This window comes from Staurois parvus, unplaced genomic scaffold, assembly GCF_062004578.1.
Source record: "Staurois parvus isolate SC_StPar_1 unplaced genomic scaffold, SC_StPar_1.0 ptg000423l, whole genome shotgun sequence".
Lineage (NCBI taxonomy): Eukaryota > Metazoa > Chordata > Amphibia > Anura > Ranidae > Staurois > Staurois parvus.
The window spans coordinates 5,199,718-5,219,291 of NW_028318219.1; the positions used below are offsets into that span (position 1 = coordinate 5,199,718).

At 41.6% G+C, this 19,574-nt stretch overlaps 1 protein-coding gene across 1 annotated transcript in view; it reads left to right on the top strand.

The window, feature by feature from the left end:
- The window catches only part of MEGF8 (multiple EGF like domains 8), a 106,627-nt gene that overhangs the window by 17,894 nt on the left and 69,159 nt on the right, over positions 1 to 19,574 (top strand). Inside the window, 9 exon segments of the mRNA XM_089687375.1 lie at positions 2,557 to 2,676; positions 2,792 to 2,952; positions 3,031 to 3,138; positions 6,113 to 6,260; positions 6,351 to 6,514; positions 11,478 to 11,672; positions 13,734 to 13,934; positions 15,669 to 15,896; positions 15,977 to 16,095. Coding sequence (XP_089543501.1) covers positions 2,557 to 2,676; positions 2,792 to 2,952; positions 3,031 to 3,138; positions 6,113 to 6,260; positions 6,351 to 6,514; positions 11,478 to 11,672; positions 13,734 to 13,934; positions 15,669 to 15,896; positions 15,977 to 16,095 — 1,444 coding nt within the window.

Here is a 19,574-nt window from a genome sequence, read left to right on the forward strand (position 1 = left end):
ATTTCAGTGAGTTATTCCTAAAATTTACAGGCCTACAATAAAAAAAATACCTATTTCCATGCAATAAATTGTACCGCTTTGAGCACAGAAATACTGACATAATCAGATTTCGTGGTTCAAATTTTATCCTACCCGGGATGTTTACTAGACTCTTGTTCGGACAGATTTCAGTGAGTTATTCCTAAAATTTACAGGCCTACAATAAAAAAAATACATATTTCCATGCAAAAAAATGTACCGCTTTGAGCACATATGGACATAATCAGACCGCTAGGGAGGTTAATAAGAAGATAAGTAGTAACTCACATCTTAGAAATTAAAAACAGGCTCATGTAGTGGAGAGGTAAAAATGTCTTGTGCCAGATGTTTGGGTGACTAAGTACACACTTAGAAGCGCTGTGTTCCTTTTACCGCAGAGTACGCTTCGCTCCATTGCAGCTTGCGTCAGTGCCTACCGGATTTCCCCTGACCATTTGGAACTTCATATTACATACATTGATTGCTACACCATGCGCCTGTCATTTTCCTTGTACTGGTCAGTAGATTGCATTTCTCTAAATGCCATACCTGACATTAGAGGCCTTTTTTGCCAAGTTCTAACAGAAAAAAATCCAGCATATTTGGAGCATAAATTGATACGCCCTTGTGCATGACACGAGACAAGAGAGTGGTCCTAGGAACGTGAGCCAGTTGCAGGATTTTTCCTCGCCTTTCTGCCCAAGACAAATAGAAGGGTGAATCTTCCCAGTTGGGAAACAAACAGCAATAAGTCTAACAGGGGTCTAACTCTTCCCCACTCTATCCAGAACTAAAAAAAAAAAAAACACCTTTAAAGTATAGCTAAAGGCAAAATGTTTTTTTTATTTTTAGTTTTGGATAGAGAGGAGAGGGATTGAACATCTGTCAGGTTTTTATTGCTGGCTATGTCTCTGTTTGGGAGATTCACTTTCTCTGTTTACCTTTAACACCAAGAGTGAAAGTAAAATAAAATCCTATATTTTGGGTTGTCACCAGAACAGGAATAAACTGTAAACTTTTCAATGGGGACACTAGTTCTGGTGACCCCAGTGACAACCTGAGTATCTCACTTTGGAGCGATTTCCTCTAACTTTCTGTTTTGGCTATGAGACAAGAAGTGAAGGGAAATCTCTCCAATGGGACACACATGGTAAAAATGGCAAGGGTTATAACTCGTCCTTACTCTGTTCAAAATGGAAAAAAGTTTTGCCTTTAGTTCTACTTTAAATACACTTTAATGTTACCCTGCGCAATACCTTGTGCAGAGGAAGCATTAAAGTAGAACTATAGGCAACACTTTTTTTTTTCCATTTTGGATAGTTTAAGGGGGGGTTAAATCCCCTGTCAGCTTTTTTTGCCATCTGTATCTCATTTCTGTGTCTCATTGGGGATATTTACCTTCACTTCCTGTTACATAACCAAAAAAGAAGTGAGAGGATATCCCTGCAAAGTGAGGGAAACCCTTGAGGCCCCCCAGGTCGCCAGAACTAATGTCCTCATTGAAAGATTTCCCCAGTATTACTTTTCTGGGAACAGCCCCAAATTTGGGATTTTCTTTTAGGGTTCATGTACACTGCAGCTGATAAACTCACGTTGAGGAGCTTTTCTGCGTTTTTCTTCAGCAGCCCCTGAACTCTCCCTAATGTTTTCCTATGTGTCCATGTACACATCATTGTTTACAGTAATTTTTTGAACGCACCAAACTTGCGTTCAGGAGTAGATTTTATCAGCGTTTCAAATGCCAAATGCTTGTGAACGCGGCTAACCGCATTTCTAAGCGTTTGCGTTTAGAAACATTTTTTAACTGTTTCCTTTATCCAAATGCTGTCTGGAGCCTTTTTACATCATCAGAAATGCATGCAAAGCGTTTTCCATGTATTCAAATGGACCCGGTACATCAGCGCAGTCAGTTCCAGGTTTCGTGTGAAGGAAAAAATGGTAGAATGTGCCGCATTATGCTCATGATAGTGAATACAACCAGAAAAGACAGGTCATCTCAACACATACTGCTCTCTCTGCTTCTGCTCTCTCTGCTTCTGCTCTCTCTAGTTCTCTCAAAATGTCTGAAATACTTAATTTTTTACTATTTTTCAGTACATTCTGGGCATCTTGGAAGGTCTCCTGATGTTATCTTTAAAAAACGCTTCTAAACGCAAACGCACATAAATGCGGTATGCAAACGCGGCTAAACAGACTACTTTTAACCTACGTTTTCCAGCAGTCAGTTTCCATCATTCAGAAGTGTTTTCCAAACGTCCCGTGTACATGGAGCCTTACTTTCAATGATATTGGTAAACGGGACAAATAGAGAGGGTGAATCTCCCTACCGCGGATGCAGACAGCAATAAAAACCTAATAGGTGTTATAATTCCTCTCCAATCTATCCAAAACTAAAACAAAAAAAAAAGTTTTGCCTTTAGTTATACTTTGATCCGTGCTCACCTGTGCACTGTGAATCCACTGTCCAGTACTCACTATTGCTGTAGCTGTTTGTGGTCATTGCACAGATTACTGACTTTTCATTCTTGGTGAATACAGGTGGAAATCTGCACATTCACTACCAGGAGGAGAAGTGCTATGATGAGGAAATTTTCTTCTACCATCTTGGCTGTCATCAGTGGGTGCCCAGTGATATTCTGAGACCGCCACCTCATCAGGGTAAGATGGAAGCAAATGTTGTGAGTTTGTGGATCTTGAAAGTGTTCTTAGCCTAGGTTGTGAGATTAATCATCATTTAGAAAATTTTGCATCATTATTCTGTTTTAAAATGCAGGTCATCAGAGTCTGGGCAGTGGTCGGTACTCTCATGTCGCAGCTCTGATGAAAGGCGGAGTTCTTTTGGTAGCCGGAGGATACAGCGGTACTCCCCGTGGAGATCTGCTTGCCTACAAAGTGCCTGTGCCTGGGTCTGTGTACCAACCGCCTGTGCAGGATGTGAGTATGAAATGGGTGTAAGGGACACCGAGCTTGGACATCATGTTATAAATATAACCGTTTGTTCTGACTTTGCAGTATCACCTAGACTACTGCTCCATGTACACGGATGAGACCATTTGCTCCAAGGATCCAGAATGCACCTGGTGTCAGACGAGCTGCCAGACCCCTCAGCCTAACAAAATTGTATGATGCCACTTTTTTGCCTGTTTTATTTTTTTTTACTCTCATTTGCTTTGTTATTACTTGGTTACCTGATGCCACTTTGTGACTTCCAGCAGTGGCATAATATATATGAGACAAGATGTTTGATCTCATAGGATGTTTCTTTGGACAAATGGATTGCTTTAGATTCATATAATATAACCTTTTTGTGATATATTGCATTATATTGCATTGTTTGTTGGAACTTGTATAGGAGCCATGTTTGGAGCTGGAATCTCTAAGTTTTAAATGTAAGTGGTTATTAAATTTTCCCTATGCTTTGAATATGAGTCTTGAGACCCTTCTTGTCTTTCTGAGGACCTTGGAAAAATATCTTTGAAGAGAGAATGGAAGATTTCTGATCCATAATATTGTTAAGCTGATTAATATACACAGAGGGTAATAGTATTTAGTACTACTGGTGCTGGTTTTTGGTGTATGCACAGTGTTGCAGTGATCACAGTCACAGTGACCCCACCTCACCCCCTCAGTCTCTGCCCGAATCACACACCTACTGAGCAACATATCAGACTGGATGTCGCTCCACTTCCTTAAACTGAACCTCTCCAAAACCGAGTTTCTTGTCTTCCCCCCAGCCCGGACACCACCCCCCATTGACTTCTCCATCACATCCAACAACGCCACCATCAAACCCTCCCTGCAGGCCAGAGTACTTGGTGTCATTCTGGACTCCAACCTATCCTTCCAGCCCCAAGTCCAATCTTTAACAAACTCGTGCAGACTCCACCTCCGCAACATTGCCAAAATCCGCACGTTCCTAACCCCAGAAACCACTAAACAGCTCATCCACTCCCTCATCATATCACGACTCGATTACTGCAACTCCCTCCTCACTGGCCTGCCTCGCCGCTGGCTATCCCCGCTTCAGTCGATCCTGAATACGGCTGCCAGACTCATTCACCTTTCCAACCGCTCCATTTCCGCCACCCCCCTCTGCCAATCCCTCCACTGGCTTCCGATTGCGCAACGGATCAAATTCAAAATCCTAACACTGACGTACAAAGCTGTCCACCATACTGCCCCGAACTGCATCACTGACCTAATATCCAAGTACCACCCAGCACGCACACTCCGCTCCTCACAAGACCTCCTTCTCTCTAGTTCCCTGGTCTCCTCCTCCCATGCCCACCTCCAGCACTTCTCCAGGGTGTCACCCATCCTCTGGAACTCCCTGCCCCAACCCATCAGATTATCACCTACTCTCCTCTCCTTTAGGTGCACCCTGAAAACCCATCTCTTCAGGGAAGCCTACCCCACCCCCTGCTAACTTGCCGACTTCCTCCACTCTTCCTACCACTCCATCCCCCACAGCTATCTCCTCCTGTGCCACCATCCCCTCCCTCCTAGATTGTGAGCTCGAAAGAGCAGGGCCCTCGATCCCCTCATGTTTTGCATTGTATTGGTATTGTTCTGTCACATGTTCTGTCCCCCTTTGTAATGTACAGCACTGAGCGAACTATTGGCGCTTTATAAATACTGTATAATAATAATAATAATCACAGAGTGCTCACAGTTTAATTTGTGTTACATATGTGCACTATAAGAAATTATTTTATTTTATTATAAAAGTTTTTTTTTTTTTTTGGCACATTTTTTTGAAGTGGTTTGAGTTTTGCACTGAGTGATTATTCCTTTATTTTGAGGTTCTTACTGGATGAAATAGGAGTCAATCCTTCTTATTGGATGAAAAAGTTTGGAAATTTGGGACTTTTTGGACACTGTTTGGACTTTTTTGGACACTTTTGGGATTTTTGAGATTTTTATTGGACACTTTATGGTTTAATTGTATTGTAATATATCACAAAAAGGTTATATTATATGATTATTGCACGTTCTAGGGAGAAAGTATGACTTTTTGAGGGGTTTGTAGTGGAGGAGGTTATATATTTACTTGCTTTAGATTCATAATTGTTAGGTCGAATAAAAAATCAGTGAACCAGTTGGGCAGGTCAGACATTTTAGATTGAAAGTTTATTAAGTTCAAGTGTGAATAGTGTGGATTATTAGGGTTCATATACACTGCAGCTGATAAACTCACATTCAGGAGCTTTTCTGTGTTTTTTTCAGCAGCCCCTGAACTCTCCCTAATGTTTTCCTATGTGTTACACTATGTCGTTTACAGGCAGTTGAGTTTACAGTCTTTTTTTGAACGCACCAAACTTGCGTTCAGGAGTAGATTTTATCAGCGTTTCAAATGCCAAACACTTGTGAATGCGGCTAACCGCGTTTATAAGCGTTTGCTTTTAGAAGCGGTTTTTAACTGTTCTATGTCCAGATGCTGTCCGGAACCTTTTTTATCATCATAAATGCATGCTAACCGTTTTCCGTGTATTCAAATGGACCCGGTACACCAGCACAGTCAGTTCCAGGTTTTGCGTGAAGGAAAAAATGGTAGAACGTGCCGCATTATGCTCATGGTGGGATCCATAGTGAATACAACCAGAAAAGACAGGTCATCTCAACACATACTGCTCTCTCTGCTTCTGCTCTCTCTATTTCTCTCAAAATGTCTGAAATAGTTACTTTTTTACTATTTTTCAGTGCATTCTGGGCATTTTGGAAGGTCTCCTAAGGTTATCTTAAAAAAACGCTTCTAAACGCAAAACGCTCATAAACGTGGTATGCAAACGTGGCTAAACAGACGTTTTTTAACCTACGTTTTTCAGCAGTCAGTTTCCATCGTTCAGAAGATTTTTCCAAACGTCCCGTGTACATGAGCCCTTATATGTATTTTTTTTAGTTCAGCCGTTTGTCTGCTTCCATTGAAACTTAGGGAAGCGAGTGATAATTAAATGAAAATTCACATCTGCATCAATCATTTGTGGCCAGTTTGGAATAAAGGAATGCTAGATTGGAAGAAACTGTTGGAAGTGTAGTAGTAGTACAAACCTTTTTGTAATTATCTTTGCCCTAATCTGTTCCTGTTTTCTGGCAGTGCCCAGACAAGAGCTGCCTAGGCCTGGCGAGACTCCTCTCTGATTGTCAATCCTGTCTGGCATTCAGTTCCAACCTCTCAACCTTCTCTCATGTCCCCCGCTCCTTTGGCTGGTGTGTTCAGAATGAAACCTGTATGCCGATTTCAGGTACTGTCTTTTCTTGTGTGCGATTTTCTGTGTTGCTGTGTTTTTTTGTTTTTTTTTATTGTTTATAACTTCTCTTTTATTTTTAATCAGAACGTTCAAACTGCCGTGTAGGGCAGATTTCAGGCACATATGGTTGGTGGGGCACCCATAACACCTTCATCACTTCTCTGGATGATTGTCGGATCAACAACTTCTTGCCTGGACTTCACCTAATTACCTATCAGCAGCCGCGCAATGAGTCTCAGCCTGATCGGGTAACAACAATAATCTCGTAGTTCTGTGATGTATAGTGTTTTGTGGTGCATACATGAAAAAATGTATAATCTGCATTTAAAATTGTGAAATTACAGATCTGTGAAAATGCTAATTAGCTTTAAATATGCTATATGACTTTAGCTTTAGGTTAGTCTACAGATTGCAGAAATATAAAGTTCAGTTCCATATTAAAGAATAAGTCCTAATTAATTTCCATGTTTCCAATCTACTACCTATGTGTTCATATTGAACATTTCTGGCCCCTGCACCTTATGAAAAGCAACGGATTCTGGGGCTTAAAGTGGTATTGAACTCAAATTTGGAAAAATGGCCAACAGGCAGGGTTTTTATAACAGAAGAGACTGATTGGGGTTGATTTACTAATACTGGAGCATGCAAAATATGGTGCAAATCTGCATAAAAACCAATCATCTTCCAGGTTTTTTTTGTCAAAGCTTAGTTTAACCATTTGCCGCCCGCCCTATGGCCGAATGGCAGGCAGAAAATGTAATCAGCGTTCCGGGTGGACGCCATATGGTGTCCTCCCGCACATGCGCAGATTGCGCTCCTGCAGAGCGGCGCAGCGGCGCGATCTGTCACCGACCGTGTACCTCGGACACGGCCGATGACAGATCTGAGTATCGGCCCCGTTGCCGGTACCATGTGACCTGCTGTGACCAATCACAGCAGGTCACATGACAGTTGTAAACAATGGATGGCTTTATTCATGCCATCCATTGTATACTACTGCCTAGCTGTGAATGGTCACAGCTAATCACATGCACATGTCATGTGATTAGCTGTGGCCAAATCACAGCTAAGCACACACAAAAAAAAAAAAAAAAACCCTGAATGAATCAATGTCATTCAGGTAAATGCTTGCTTATAGCAAAGTAATTCTTTGCTATAAGCAAATTGGGTAAAAAAAAAAATACTGATCACTTCCCCAAAGTAGTACAATGTTACTATGGTAACATTGTACTACTTTGGTCATAGTGAAATATGAAAAAAAAATCTTAAAAAAAAGAAAAATAATTTAATAAAAAATAATAAAAAAAAGAAAAAAAAATTAAAAACAATATATAATTTTTTTTTTTTTCATACTGTCACCAGTCAGTGTCCCTGATCACCGCCATGCCAGTTATATGATGACGCTGTACTGCAATGGTGACAATATGTAAAAAAAATATAGTGAAACTAATTTTTTTAATTTTTGAATTTTCTAAAAAATTATGACAAAAAAAACACAACTTCAAAAAACTCGCCATGCCTCTTATGAAGTACGTTAGACTGTCTACTTTTCAAAAAGGGGTCATTTGGGGGATATCTGTACTGTTCTGACATTCTTGGACCTGAAGAAATTAGATTGGCTGTCAGTACTTCAGGATTGATCAATAATCAGATCTATACCATAGTTTGTGAACTCTATAACTTTCCTACAAACTAAAAAATACATCCTAATTTGGGTTATTTTCACCAAAGACATGTAGCAGAATACATCTCGGCCTAAATGTATGAAGAACAATTATTTATTTGCAAACTTTTATAACAGAAACAAAGAAAAACCTTTTTTTTTCAAAATTTTTGGTCTTTTTTTGTTAATTTAGCAAAACATAAAAACCCCAGCGGTGATTAAATACCACCAAAAGAAAGCTCTAGTTGTGTGAAGAAAATGATAAAATTTTAGTTTGGTTACAATGTTGTATGACCGCGCAATTGTCATTCAAAGTGTGAGAGCGCTGAAACCTGAAAACTGGGCTGGGCAGGAAGGTGTAAAATTGCACGGTATTGAATTGGTTAACCAGCGGAAATTAGAAGCTGATTGGCTACCATGCACAGTTGCACAAGATTGTGTACTCTCCAGTGTTAGAAAATCAACCCCATAGGGTCATCGATGCTTCCTTCTGTCTGGCAGTGGTTATGTAATCTGATCCATACATGTACAGCTCAGACAACGTTAACGTGCGTGCCATAGTTGTGTGACTCCCATACAGGGGCGTCCCTAGGAAGGTGCGGGGGTGCGCTCCGCACCGGTGACACCTTTTTCACGGGGTGACACCAGACCTGCTCCACCAGGGGCGGACTGAGCATTCGGGCACTGCCCCAGGGCCCGAGGTTACTGCAGGGCCCCATGAGAGGCTCAGTCCATCCCTGTATGTGCTGCTGAAATAAGCAAGCATTGAGAGGACGGACAGCGAGGCAGGCACTTTGGACACCTCTCCTCCTCGGAGTTTCAGCAGAGGGGTGGGTGCTGAAGTCGGAGAGCTGGAGGAGTGGGCAGAGTATGCAGCAGGTCAGTTTGTAATCCCTGGACCCTGGTGACAGCACTGGAGCTTCATGTAATAGGTAGGGGGGAGAGAGAGGGGGGGGGGAGAGGGCAGAGAGAGATAAGGGGAGAGAGAAGGCAGAGAGAGAGGGGAGGGGGGAGAGAGAGGGGGGCTTGCTTTAAAACTTACGTTTTCATGGATCTCGTGGAGAGATCAGTTAACCCCGTATAGGTTGCAAGCCGATGATCCCCGCAGGATGGATCGGATCTGCGGATTGGGGAGGATAATGGATCGGACTCCGATCCATTATGCTCAATCCGCAGATCCGATCCATTCTGTGGGGATCATCGGAGGGGGTGTCACCAAGTGTTAGCGCATCGGGTGACACCAACCCTAGGGATGCCTCTGCTCCCATACGCATACAGGAGTGACATCATTGTGGCCTGGCCATTCAAATGACCAAAAGGACAGAACCTGGAAGGAAGGTCAGGAAAAGATGGAAATGTCTGGGACCAGTGGAAGTTGTAACAGCATGCTGGAGGGCTCTGTTTTAACAGGTTAGTCTGCCATAATCTGTTAGTATGTGGTGCACAGTAGCACATTATTGCAAAACACTGCAGGGGCCCATTTTGAAAAAAAAAGTTTTTTGGCAGAGTTTAATACTTCTTTAACCACTTGCCGCCCAGCCACCGCATATAAACGGTTGCAGGGTGGCACTCGTAGGCAAAACCACGTTTTAAAACGTGGTTCTGCAAAACAGGTAGGGGGCGCACGTGAGGCGCGCGCCCGCCCTGCCTGTCCCGCGGGTGTCAGCAGCGGGTCTCGGCCGTTTTCCCTTGATGAGCGGTGATCGCTGACACAGAGCAGGGCTGCATTGTTTACACACAGCCCTGCTCTGTGACAGTTCCCCAACAAGCTGAAGAGGGAGAGAAGAGTTTCTCTCCCTAGATCAGCTCCCCCCTCCCTCCCCCCCTCCCCCCCATCCAGTACACACCCCCGCCCCCTAGTAAAACACTCCCCTCACACGGTAAACACTAGATATGTTAACCCCTTTCTCCCCAGTGACATTAGTACAGTGTCAGTGGGGTTTTTTTTCACTGATCACTGTATTGGTGTCACTGGGGATGTCAGTGACCCCAAGTCAGTTCCCCCCCAGTGTCGCTGCCATATGTCGCTGATCGCCACCATTATTAGTATAAAAAAAAATTAAAAATCCCAGTATCTTTCCTGCCTTTTGTAAACGCTATAACTTTCACGTAAACCAATTATTTACACGTATTGGGGTTTTTTTTTAGCAAAGACGTGTCGCAGAATACATTTTGGCAGAAATTTATGACTAAATTTGATTTTTGCATTTTTTTTTACTGGACATGTTTTATAGCAAAAAGTCCAAAATATCGTTTTTTTTCCTCAAAATTGTCAGCCTTTTTTTTTATAGCGCAAAAAATAAAAACCGCACAGGCGATCAAATACCACCAAAAGAAAGCTCAATTTGTGGGGAACAAAAGGATGTAAATTTCATTTATGTACCGTATTGCATGACCGCGCAATTGTCCGTTAAACTAGCGCAGCGCTGTATAGCAGAATAATGGCGTAAATTGCAGTATCTATACCATAGTTTGTAGACACTATAACTTCCACACAAAACAATCAATATACACTTATTGGGATTTTTTTTACCAAAAACATGGAGCAGAATACATTTTGGCCTAAATTTATAACTAACTTTGAGTTTACTATATATTTTTTATAGCTGAAAGTAAAAAATATTGTTTTTCTTCAAAATTTTTGGCCTTTTTTTGTTTATGGCGTGAAAAATAAAAAGCGCACAGGTGATCAAATTACACCGAAAGAAAGCTCTATTTGTGTGAAAAAAAGGACGTAAATTTCGTTTGGGTGCAGCATTGCATGACCGCGCAATTATCAGTTGAATTAGTGCAGCGCCGAGTAGCAAAAAGAGGCCTGGTCAGGAAGGGGGGTAAATCCTCTGGAGCTCAAGTGGTTAACTGAAATTCAGGGAGTATTGTTTATTACTATATTATCTCAGCCAGATAGGACAGCCTTTCATTCAACATCCAGTCCTCTCTGCATCTCTTCTTGTCTGTGTGTCATATGGAATAATATGACTGTCAGAGAGAAGGAAAAAATAGAAACCAGTAGTGTTTTGCTCCATAACTTGTAAGCAAAGGGTTCAGGAACTCCGATGAGCAGAGTATAGTTTGCAAAATAGCTGGTCCTCTACATATAGTTTAATTGTTCCTAAAAATGGAGTTTCCTTTTGAGGATCTAAAGTTCTGTTTACACTTTTAGAATGCATGTATGGAGGCATCATATTCAGAATCAAGGCAAATGCAATTATTTTCACCTGCGTTTGTGTTGCTTTTTCATAGCATTTTTTTAATGGGAAAGAGAAGCAGCTTGGATGCAAGCAAAACTGTAAAGTTGAACTAAAGGCTTTATGTGAAAAAATAGAAAGGAGCAAGAGTTCTGCAGAAGAGACATACAAAATCTTTTTTGTCCAAAAAACAAAACAAAATAGTTTCCTTGTATTCCTTGCAGTCTTTATTTTCCTATCCACTGTGCAGTGTAGCGGTAGATCCTGGCCACTTTGAGTTGCCGTATGGAATGTGTGGCTTAGCTAATGTTTGCTGCTGTAAGTCAGGATAAGTTTCATCCAGTGTTTTCCTTTCTACAGGTGTCAATTGTGCGCAGCACAACCATCACGTTGAGTCCCAGCACAGAGATGGATGTTTCTTTGGTGTATAAAGGATTTATATATCCCATGCTGAGCACAGGCTCCTCCCCTGAGCGCGTCTCCATCTGGGCTCGCATTCAGCGCTTCTATGTTGTGGCTCGCCTTGGCCGGTACCCTGGCAGCACACAGATACTGGTAAGTGCAAGTCAGAATAAAACAATATAAATAGCAGTGATGTGCAATAGTGCAATAACCCTTTGCAGCCAATCAGATTGCTCAGTTTGAAAAAGACATTTGTCCCATCGAGTTCAACCAAAGGAAAAAAATTCCTATTTGATCCTCTAAGTGGTTCTCAACCTTCCTAATGCTGAAACCCTTTAATACAGTTCCTCATGTTGTGGTGACCCCCAACCATAAAATTATTTTCGTTGCTACTTACAGTTGTGTTCAAAATAATAGCAGTCAGACATCACTAACCTGATCAATCACTGTTTTTGGTAGAAATTATATTTCTACATGGCAAATAAATTACTAGCAGGTGTAGTAGAGTAATAGAAATCCAACAGACCCAACAGTCATGACATGCATGCTGCTGATTCTGTGTCATTGAATCACTAATTGAAAGGTGCATGTTCAAAATAATAGCAGTGTGGAGTTCTATTAGTGAGGTCATTCATTCTTTGAAAAACAGGTGGCAATTATTGCCCTTATTTAAGGAAGGAAGGCAGCAAATGTTGTACATGCTGGTTACAGTGCATTTCTCCCTGAAATTCTGAGTAAAATGGGTCGTTCCAGACATTGTTCAGAAGAACAGCGTACCTTGATTAAAAAGTGGATTGGAGAGGGGAAAACATATAAAGAAGTGCAGAAAATGATAGGCTGCTCAGCTAAAATGATCGCAAATGCTTTAAAATGGCAACCAAAACCTGAAAGACGTGGAAGAATGCGAAAAACTACCATTCGAATGGATAGAAGAATAGCCAAAATGGCGCGGACTCAGCCAACAATCAGCTCCAGGAAGATGAAAGAAGGTGTAAAGTTCCCTGTGAGTACTGTTACAATTAGAAGATGCCTATGTGAAGCCAAGCTATCTGCAAGAAGCCCCCGCAAAGTCCCACTGTTGGAAAAAAGACATGTGCTGAAGAGGTTACAATTTGCCAAAGAGCACATTGACTGGCCTAAAGAGAAATGGTGCAAGATTTTGTGGGCTGATGAAAGTAAGATTGTTCTTTTTGGGTCTAGTGGCCGGAGATAGTTTGTCAGACGACCCCCAAACACTGAATTCAAGTCACAGTACACTGTAAAGACAGTGAAGCATGGTGGTGCAAGCATCATGATATGGGGATGTTTCTCATACTACGGTGTTGGGCCTATTTATCGCATACCAGGGATCATGGATCAGTTTGAATACATCAGAATACTTGAAGAGGTCATGCTGCCTTATGCTGAAGAGGAAATGCCCTTGAAATGGGTGTTCCAACAAGACAACGACCCCAAACACACCAGTAAACGTGCAACATCTTGGTTCCAGACCAACAAGATTGACGTTATGGAGTGGCCAGCCCAATCCCCGGATCTTAATCCAATAGAAAACTTGTGGAGTGACATCAAAAATGCAGTTTCTGAGGCAAAACCAAGAAATAGAGAAGAACTGTGGAATGTAGTCCAATCATCCTGGGCTGGAATACCTGATCACAGGGGCCAGAAGTTGGGTGACTCCATGCAACACAGATGTACAGCAGTTCTCAGAAACAGTGCGACTACAACCAAATATTCATGAAGTCATTCAAAGGAAAGCAAAATCTTCAAACATTTTTCAGTTTATATAGTGAATGTTTGAGTTTGTAAAGAAGAATACAAACACTGCTATTTTTTTGAACAGTCTAATATTCACTTTTCTTCAATTTTTTTAGAGGAACAACACACATTTGATATGTTTTTCTTCATGTTTTGATTTGGAATAGAATGTGTAGCGTTCCCAATGCATTTGTGTGGATGGAAATAAAAGCTATTAGAAGGATTTTGAGCTTTATTCACTTTTTTCAACACACTGCTATTATTTTGAACACAACTGTATGTAATTTATTAAAAAGAAGTACAAACTACTTACAAGTTAAAATGTAATAAGTGCTTAAAAAAAAACAACTGCTCCCGGGAATCGTGCAGACCACTTCCTGGTTTTGGAATGCGTGATGGCGTCATGAGCAATAGCTTGTACATATTGAAATCCTTGCCATGTTTACCTTCTTTCCTCAGGAGGAAGTGGGCCGCTGGTCAGTACACCAGGATAAGGAGAGACGAGCTCTGCAGAGAAACAGTGGAGAGCGGCTATTTCCTAATGCGGAACGGGGAAGCCGCTATGCAGTGCAGATTGAAGGTTATCTCAATAATACAGGAAATGGACACACAAGTGAACTGAGCTTGACATGGGACCGTACAGGTGTCCACGGTGGCAGTGTAAGCTGATGTCCTTTTCTCATCTTAAGAAATTAAGTAGTTAACTGTCCTTTTTAAGTGTTGGCCTGAATTTACATAATCAGAGGGTAAAAGAAGTCATAATTTAACTGGCATTTCTGTTTTCATCTTCCAGCAATGATCGTTTGCGGCCATTTATGCAGTCTGACCATGTACATAAACAGGAGCATACTACAACCATTTAGAATTTGGTGTTCACCAATTTCTAAAGTTCACCTTTAACCATTTGCCCTGTAGAGGATTTACCCCCCTTCCTGAGCAGGCCAATTTTTGCGATACGGCTCTGCGTTACTTTAACTGACAATTGCACGGTCATGCAATACAGTACATAAATTAAATGTATGTCATTTTTTTCCCCCACAAACAGAGCTTTCTTTTGGTGGTATTTGATCATCTCTACGGTTTTTATTTTTTGTGCTATAAACAAGAAAATACCTTCAATTTTGAAAAGACAAAAAAACAGTATTTTTTACTTTTTGCTATAAAACATATCCAATAAAAAAATTTAAATAAAATGTCTTCAAAAATTTAGGCCAAAAAGTATTCTGCAACATGTCTTTGTTAAAAAAAAAAAAATCCCAATACCTGTAAATTATTTGGTTTATGTGAAAGTTATAGCATCTGCAAATGGTGGTATATATACTGGCATGTTTATTTGTTTTTTTGTACTAGTAATGGCCGCGATCAGTGACTTATAGCGTGTATATGTGTGTGTGTGTATATATATATGTATGTGTGTGTATATATATATATATATATATATAAATGTATATATACTTATATATGTTTTGACACTGGGGGGGGAACTGACTAACAGCCACTGACATCTCTAGTGACACTAATACAGTGATCAGTGCTAATAAAAAGCACTGACACTGTACTAATGGCACTGGGCAGGAAGAGGTTAACATCTGGGGTGATCAAAGGGTTAACTGTGTGCTGTGTTGTATTTACACTGTGTGTGTTTTACTAGGGAGACATGCTGTGCAGAGAGAGAGAAAGCAGCATGTCCATGCTGACAGGAGAGAGATGTGTGTTGTTTACACACAGATCTCTCCCCTCTCAGCTTTACTGTCGATCACCGAGTGCCAGGCGATAATCGCCGTTCGGGACTCGGTGATTGACATCCGCCGCAACCAATGGTAGCGCGCTAGGGCGGTGTGCATGCCCCCTTCTCGGAACAGCAAGATCACGTGTATTTACGTGATTTTTCAGAGCGGCCGCCCTGTAGCAGTAGATCAGGAGAAAATCAGCATTTTATTATTTTTCACAGAGCGGCCGCCCTGTAGCAATATGTCTGCTATAGGGCGGTAGGCAAGTGGTTAAGGGAAAAAATTGTAAATGCAGGAAAAAAATCAGCATTTACTATTTTTCCCCAGAGGAGCTTGCAAAGCATTGCACCAGACATCAAATACAGGTGTTTAATGTAACGTTCCAAAGGTGAACCTTTAAGCTGATAGATATGCATGGTCAGATCTAAGAATGATCCTACCTTCACCCATCATATACATCTGTCAGGCAGCAATAGAGTGTCAGGTTAACTGTGTTATCTTTATTTTAATATATTTAATTGCATTCAGTTTTCTGATTTTAAAGTAAACCTGTGATTCGAGGGAGAGTCACTTAAAAAAACGGGGTTAAACCCGTGAACAGGAAGTCAAAACCTCAGTTCTCTTTTATTAAATCACTTTTCACTTCTTTCTTCTTGATACATAGGAGATCTCTTTCCTGTTCCTGGAACCTCATCGCTCTGATGACTGTTCCTACCCTTCCTGCTTGGCCTGCTTGGCAGATCAGAGCTGCGGTTGGTGCACCAAGACCCGCACATGTCACCACAGACTAGGTGTGGATTGGGCAAAATTCTGTCAAGAGACACCCCTGATTCTGTCCCCGAGCCACTGTCAGTTGTGCGAGGAGTACCGTGACTGTGAGGCCTGCAGCAGTGTAAGTGCTGAGATAGAAATCAGCAGGTGGAGTGTCTTAGCTGTAATGGAAGGATAATTGTATGATTATTGTGCTCCCAGGACCAGTACTGCGAGTGGCAGATACACAGCAGCAAGAAAGGAGACTCTCTGTGCAGCCGCAGGGGAAGAGTGAGCGGTTCTATACGAGCACCCCAGGAATGCCCTCGTGCCTGCAATCGGTGAGCTCTTTTGCAAAGTACTGAATTCCTACATTATCAACTGTGTTATTCTGCTGCTGTCCTGGAAGGTTGCAGAGCCAAGAGAGGACTAGGACATATTTTACTTTCATTTTCCGTTCTGTGGGCTCCCATCCCTGTGTTCCCGGTACGCTATAGTAGTTCTGGAACCTCCTTCTTTTAGAAAGTTAATTCTCTAAGATGCCACACTTTTACGGTCCAGCAGTCATAATGCCCCCTAGCATGAGCAACGGAATCGCCAAATGGAGCTCTACTCTATGTAGGGAATGTACATAGTATCCATGCTTAATGGAGGATGAAATGTGGATAATAGCTGTTGAATGGCATTAGGTAGGAAAATACTTATTGACACCTTAACCTCCCTGACGGTATTCCCGAGTGTAGCTCGGGGTAAAGTTTCAGTACCAAAAGCGGTAACCCCGAGCTACACTCGGGCTTACCATGCGGCGCTGCTCCGGGATTCCCTGCAGCGCTTACCTTGTCCTTCGCTCCTGTGATGTCCCCCTGCAGCGTCCCTGGCCATCTCCTCTGGCCAATGCCAGCATCCGGCTTCCGTGTTCCGGTCCCTGCGGCAAATTTACAAAATTTTAAAAACTGTCATTTTCTAATAAACGAATATTACATAGTAAAACATTACTGTTTCAGCACCACAAGCGGTAACCCCGAACTACACTCGGGAATACACTGCAGCATTGCTCTGGGATCTCTTCTTCACTTACCTTGTCCTGCGCTCCTGTGATGTCCCTCCTGCAGTGTCCCCTGCAATGTCCTCCGGCCGATGCCGGCATCTGTCTTCTGGGTTCCGTTCCCTGCGACGTCGGGACGTACGGGGACGGAACCGGCGGGAAATTTAAAAATGTGAAAAAGTAACATTCACTAAATACACTAAAATCACATAGTATAACATTACTGTATCAAACCATTTCACATACATTTTTTTAAAAATGATTATTATATAGTAAAACATTGCTGTTTCAATGCATTTCACATACATTTTGTCCCTACTGCTTTGTCCGGCGCCCTGCCTACATTTTGACTGTTCTTTCTGCCTGGAAACTTAGAAAATTCCATGGCGTCCAAAAAGCGTCCCTTTAGGTCAAAACCGGTTTTAGACCGGCTAGAGAACAGCGATAGTAAATCAGAACCACTTGCAGAATTGAGTGATAATGATTGGTTTGGAAATTCGTCATCAGACACTGAAAACGATTTTGCGACTTTGCTCAGTGATGTGCGAACTTGGCGCTATATTTCAAATTTCAGTGTTTTTGGTTTGATTATATTATTGAATTAAATTTATTATTATATTATTATTTTTTATGATTATTAAATTATAATTTATGATTTCGTGTTTCAAATTGTAACATACCCGGGATGTTTACTAGACTCTTGTTCGGACAGATTTCAGTGAGTTATTCCTAAAAATTACAGGCCTACAATAAAAAAAATACATATTTCCATGCAAAAAAATGTACCGCTTTGAGCACAGAAATACTGACATAATCAGACTGCTAGGGAGGCTACAAAAAAAAAGAAGAAATCCTTTACTTTCATTGGTTTTGATTAATCAGAACCTCTAATTGAGAGCAAACATGAGCTTTGTCCCTCAAGGGTAAAGCAATAGGTTCGCTTTAATGCCGGGTGTTCCTTTTGAGCACACATCCACCTTGGCTTTGTTCCCCCTCCACTCTGTTCAGCTGCTGAGAGCAAAAAAAGCAGCCTGGTGCCTCTTCGTCGCTTACACAGGACCCAGGATTCCCTCACCAGCTAAATAGGACAATGATTGGCCAAGCTGTCCATGAATGGAGTAAATTGCATTTTCCTCCATGAAATTACTGGTTATTATCTCAACTCCCAGGAGCTGTACAGAGCAGTGGGGAGTAAAGGTAAGGTGCTGCTGGGGAAAGGGATATAAAAGCAAACATATTGCCCTGCCTAGCAGGGGCCAAGCACATGTTTACTTCAATTCATCCCTCTCATGTTCAAGTTTTCTGTATCTGGCTAAAGTAATGTATGCCCTCTAGTTGCTGTTGGATTTACAGGATACAGTGGGTATAGGAAAGAATCACCCTCCTTTAAAAAAATCTATTTTGTTTCTTTACAGCCTAAAATGAAGACCGACACAGCTTTTGTTTTATACAGCTGCATTTACATCCAAGTGAAAGATATAACACCAACATGGCAGAAAAAAAATCAAAAACAATCACTGAGTTGGAAAAAGGATCCCCCTTGTTTCAGTATTTTGTTGAACCACTTTTTGCTTTAATTCCAGCCTTTAGTCTGTTGGGATAAGTCTCTACTAACTTTGCACATCTAGACTTCTTTGCAGGACTGCTCAAGTTCAGTTGGATTTGATGGTGAATGTTTGTCGACTGTAGTCTTCTAGTCATTCCACAGATTTTCATTGGGGTTTAAGTCTGGGCTCTCACTAGGCCATGCAAGGACATTCACCTTTTTCTCCTCCAACCACCGTGTGGTCATTTTTGCTGTGTGCTTTGGGTCGTTGTCATGTTGTAAGGTAAACCTTCTTCCCATTGACAACTTTCTAGCAGAGGGCAGTATATTTTCTCAAGAATTTGATGGTATATTCCCCCATCTATTTTTCCTCCTATCTTGACAAGTGCTCCAGTCCCTGGAACCCCCCGTAACAGGATCTTCCCACCTTCATGCTTTACTGTAGGAATGGTGGTATTTGGAGGGGGAGCTGGATTGGATTTCCCCAGACATGTCGTTTAGTGTTGAGGCCAAATCATTCAATTTTAGTCTCATTTGACCAGAACACCTTTTTCCATGTGGCCTCAGAATCTTCAAGGTGCGTTTTGGCAAAGCTCAGTCATGATTGCATGTGGCCTTTCTTTGGGAGTGGCTTTTTTTTTGCAACCCTCCCATACAAGCCAAATTTGTGGAGAATTTGTGATATTGTCACATGCACATAATGACTACTCTTTGTCATAAATTCCTGCAACTGCTTCAGAGTTGCTGTAGGCCTCTTGGTAGCCTCCCTGACCAGTTTCCTCCTGGTTCTTTTATCCAGTTTGGAGTGACGTCTTGATCCAGGGAGGGTCTGTGTTGTACCAAATACCTTCTATTTTTAATAATAGACTTCATTGTGCTTCTAGGCATTGATAAAGTCTTTGACATTTTTTCATATCCATCTCCTGCTCACCCACCACTTTATCCTGAAGATGTTTTGACGGTGCCTTGCCACCCATAGTTGATTGTTTGCTTAAGTTGCACTACCAGGGACTGAAATGCTCCAGGAAAGCTCTTGTCATGCTGAGCTAATCAAAATGACCACAGCTGATAAGAGTTGAAAGTCAAATGGTTTTGTGTTCCATTGAGAAGGTGATTAGCTACAACTGATTGAGTTTACAAGTCATTTTTAGGAGGGGGTGATGCTTTTTCCAACTCAGTGATTCTGTTTTTGAATGTTTTTTTTTTTCTGACATTTTGTTGTTATATTT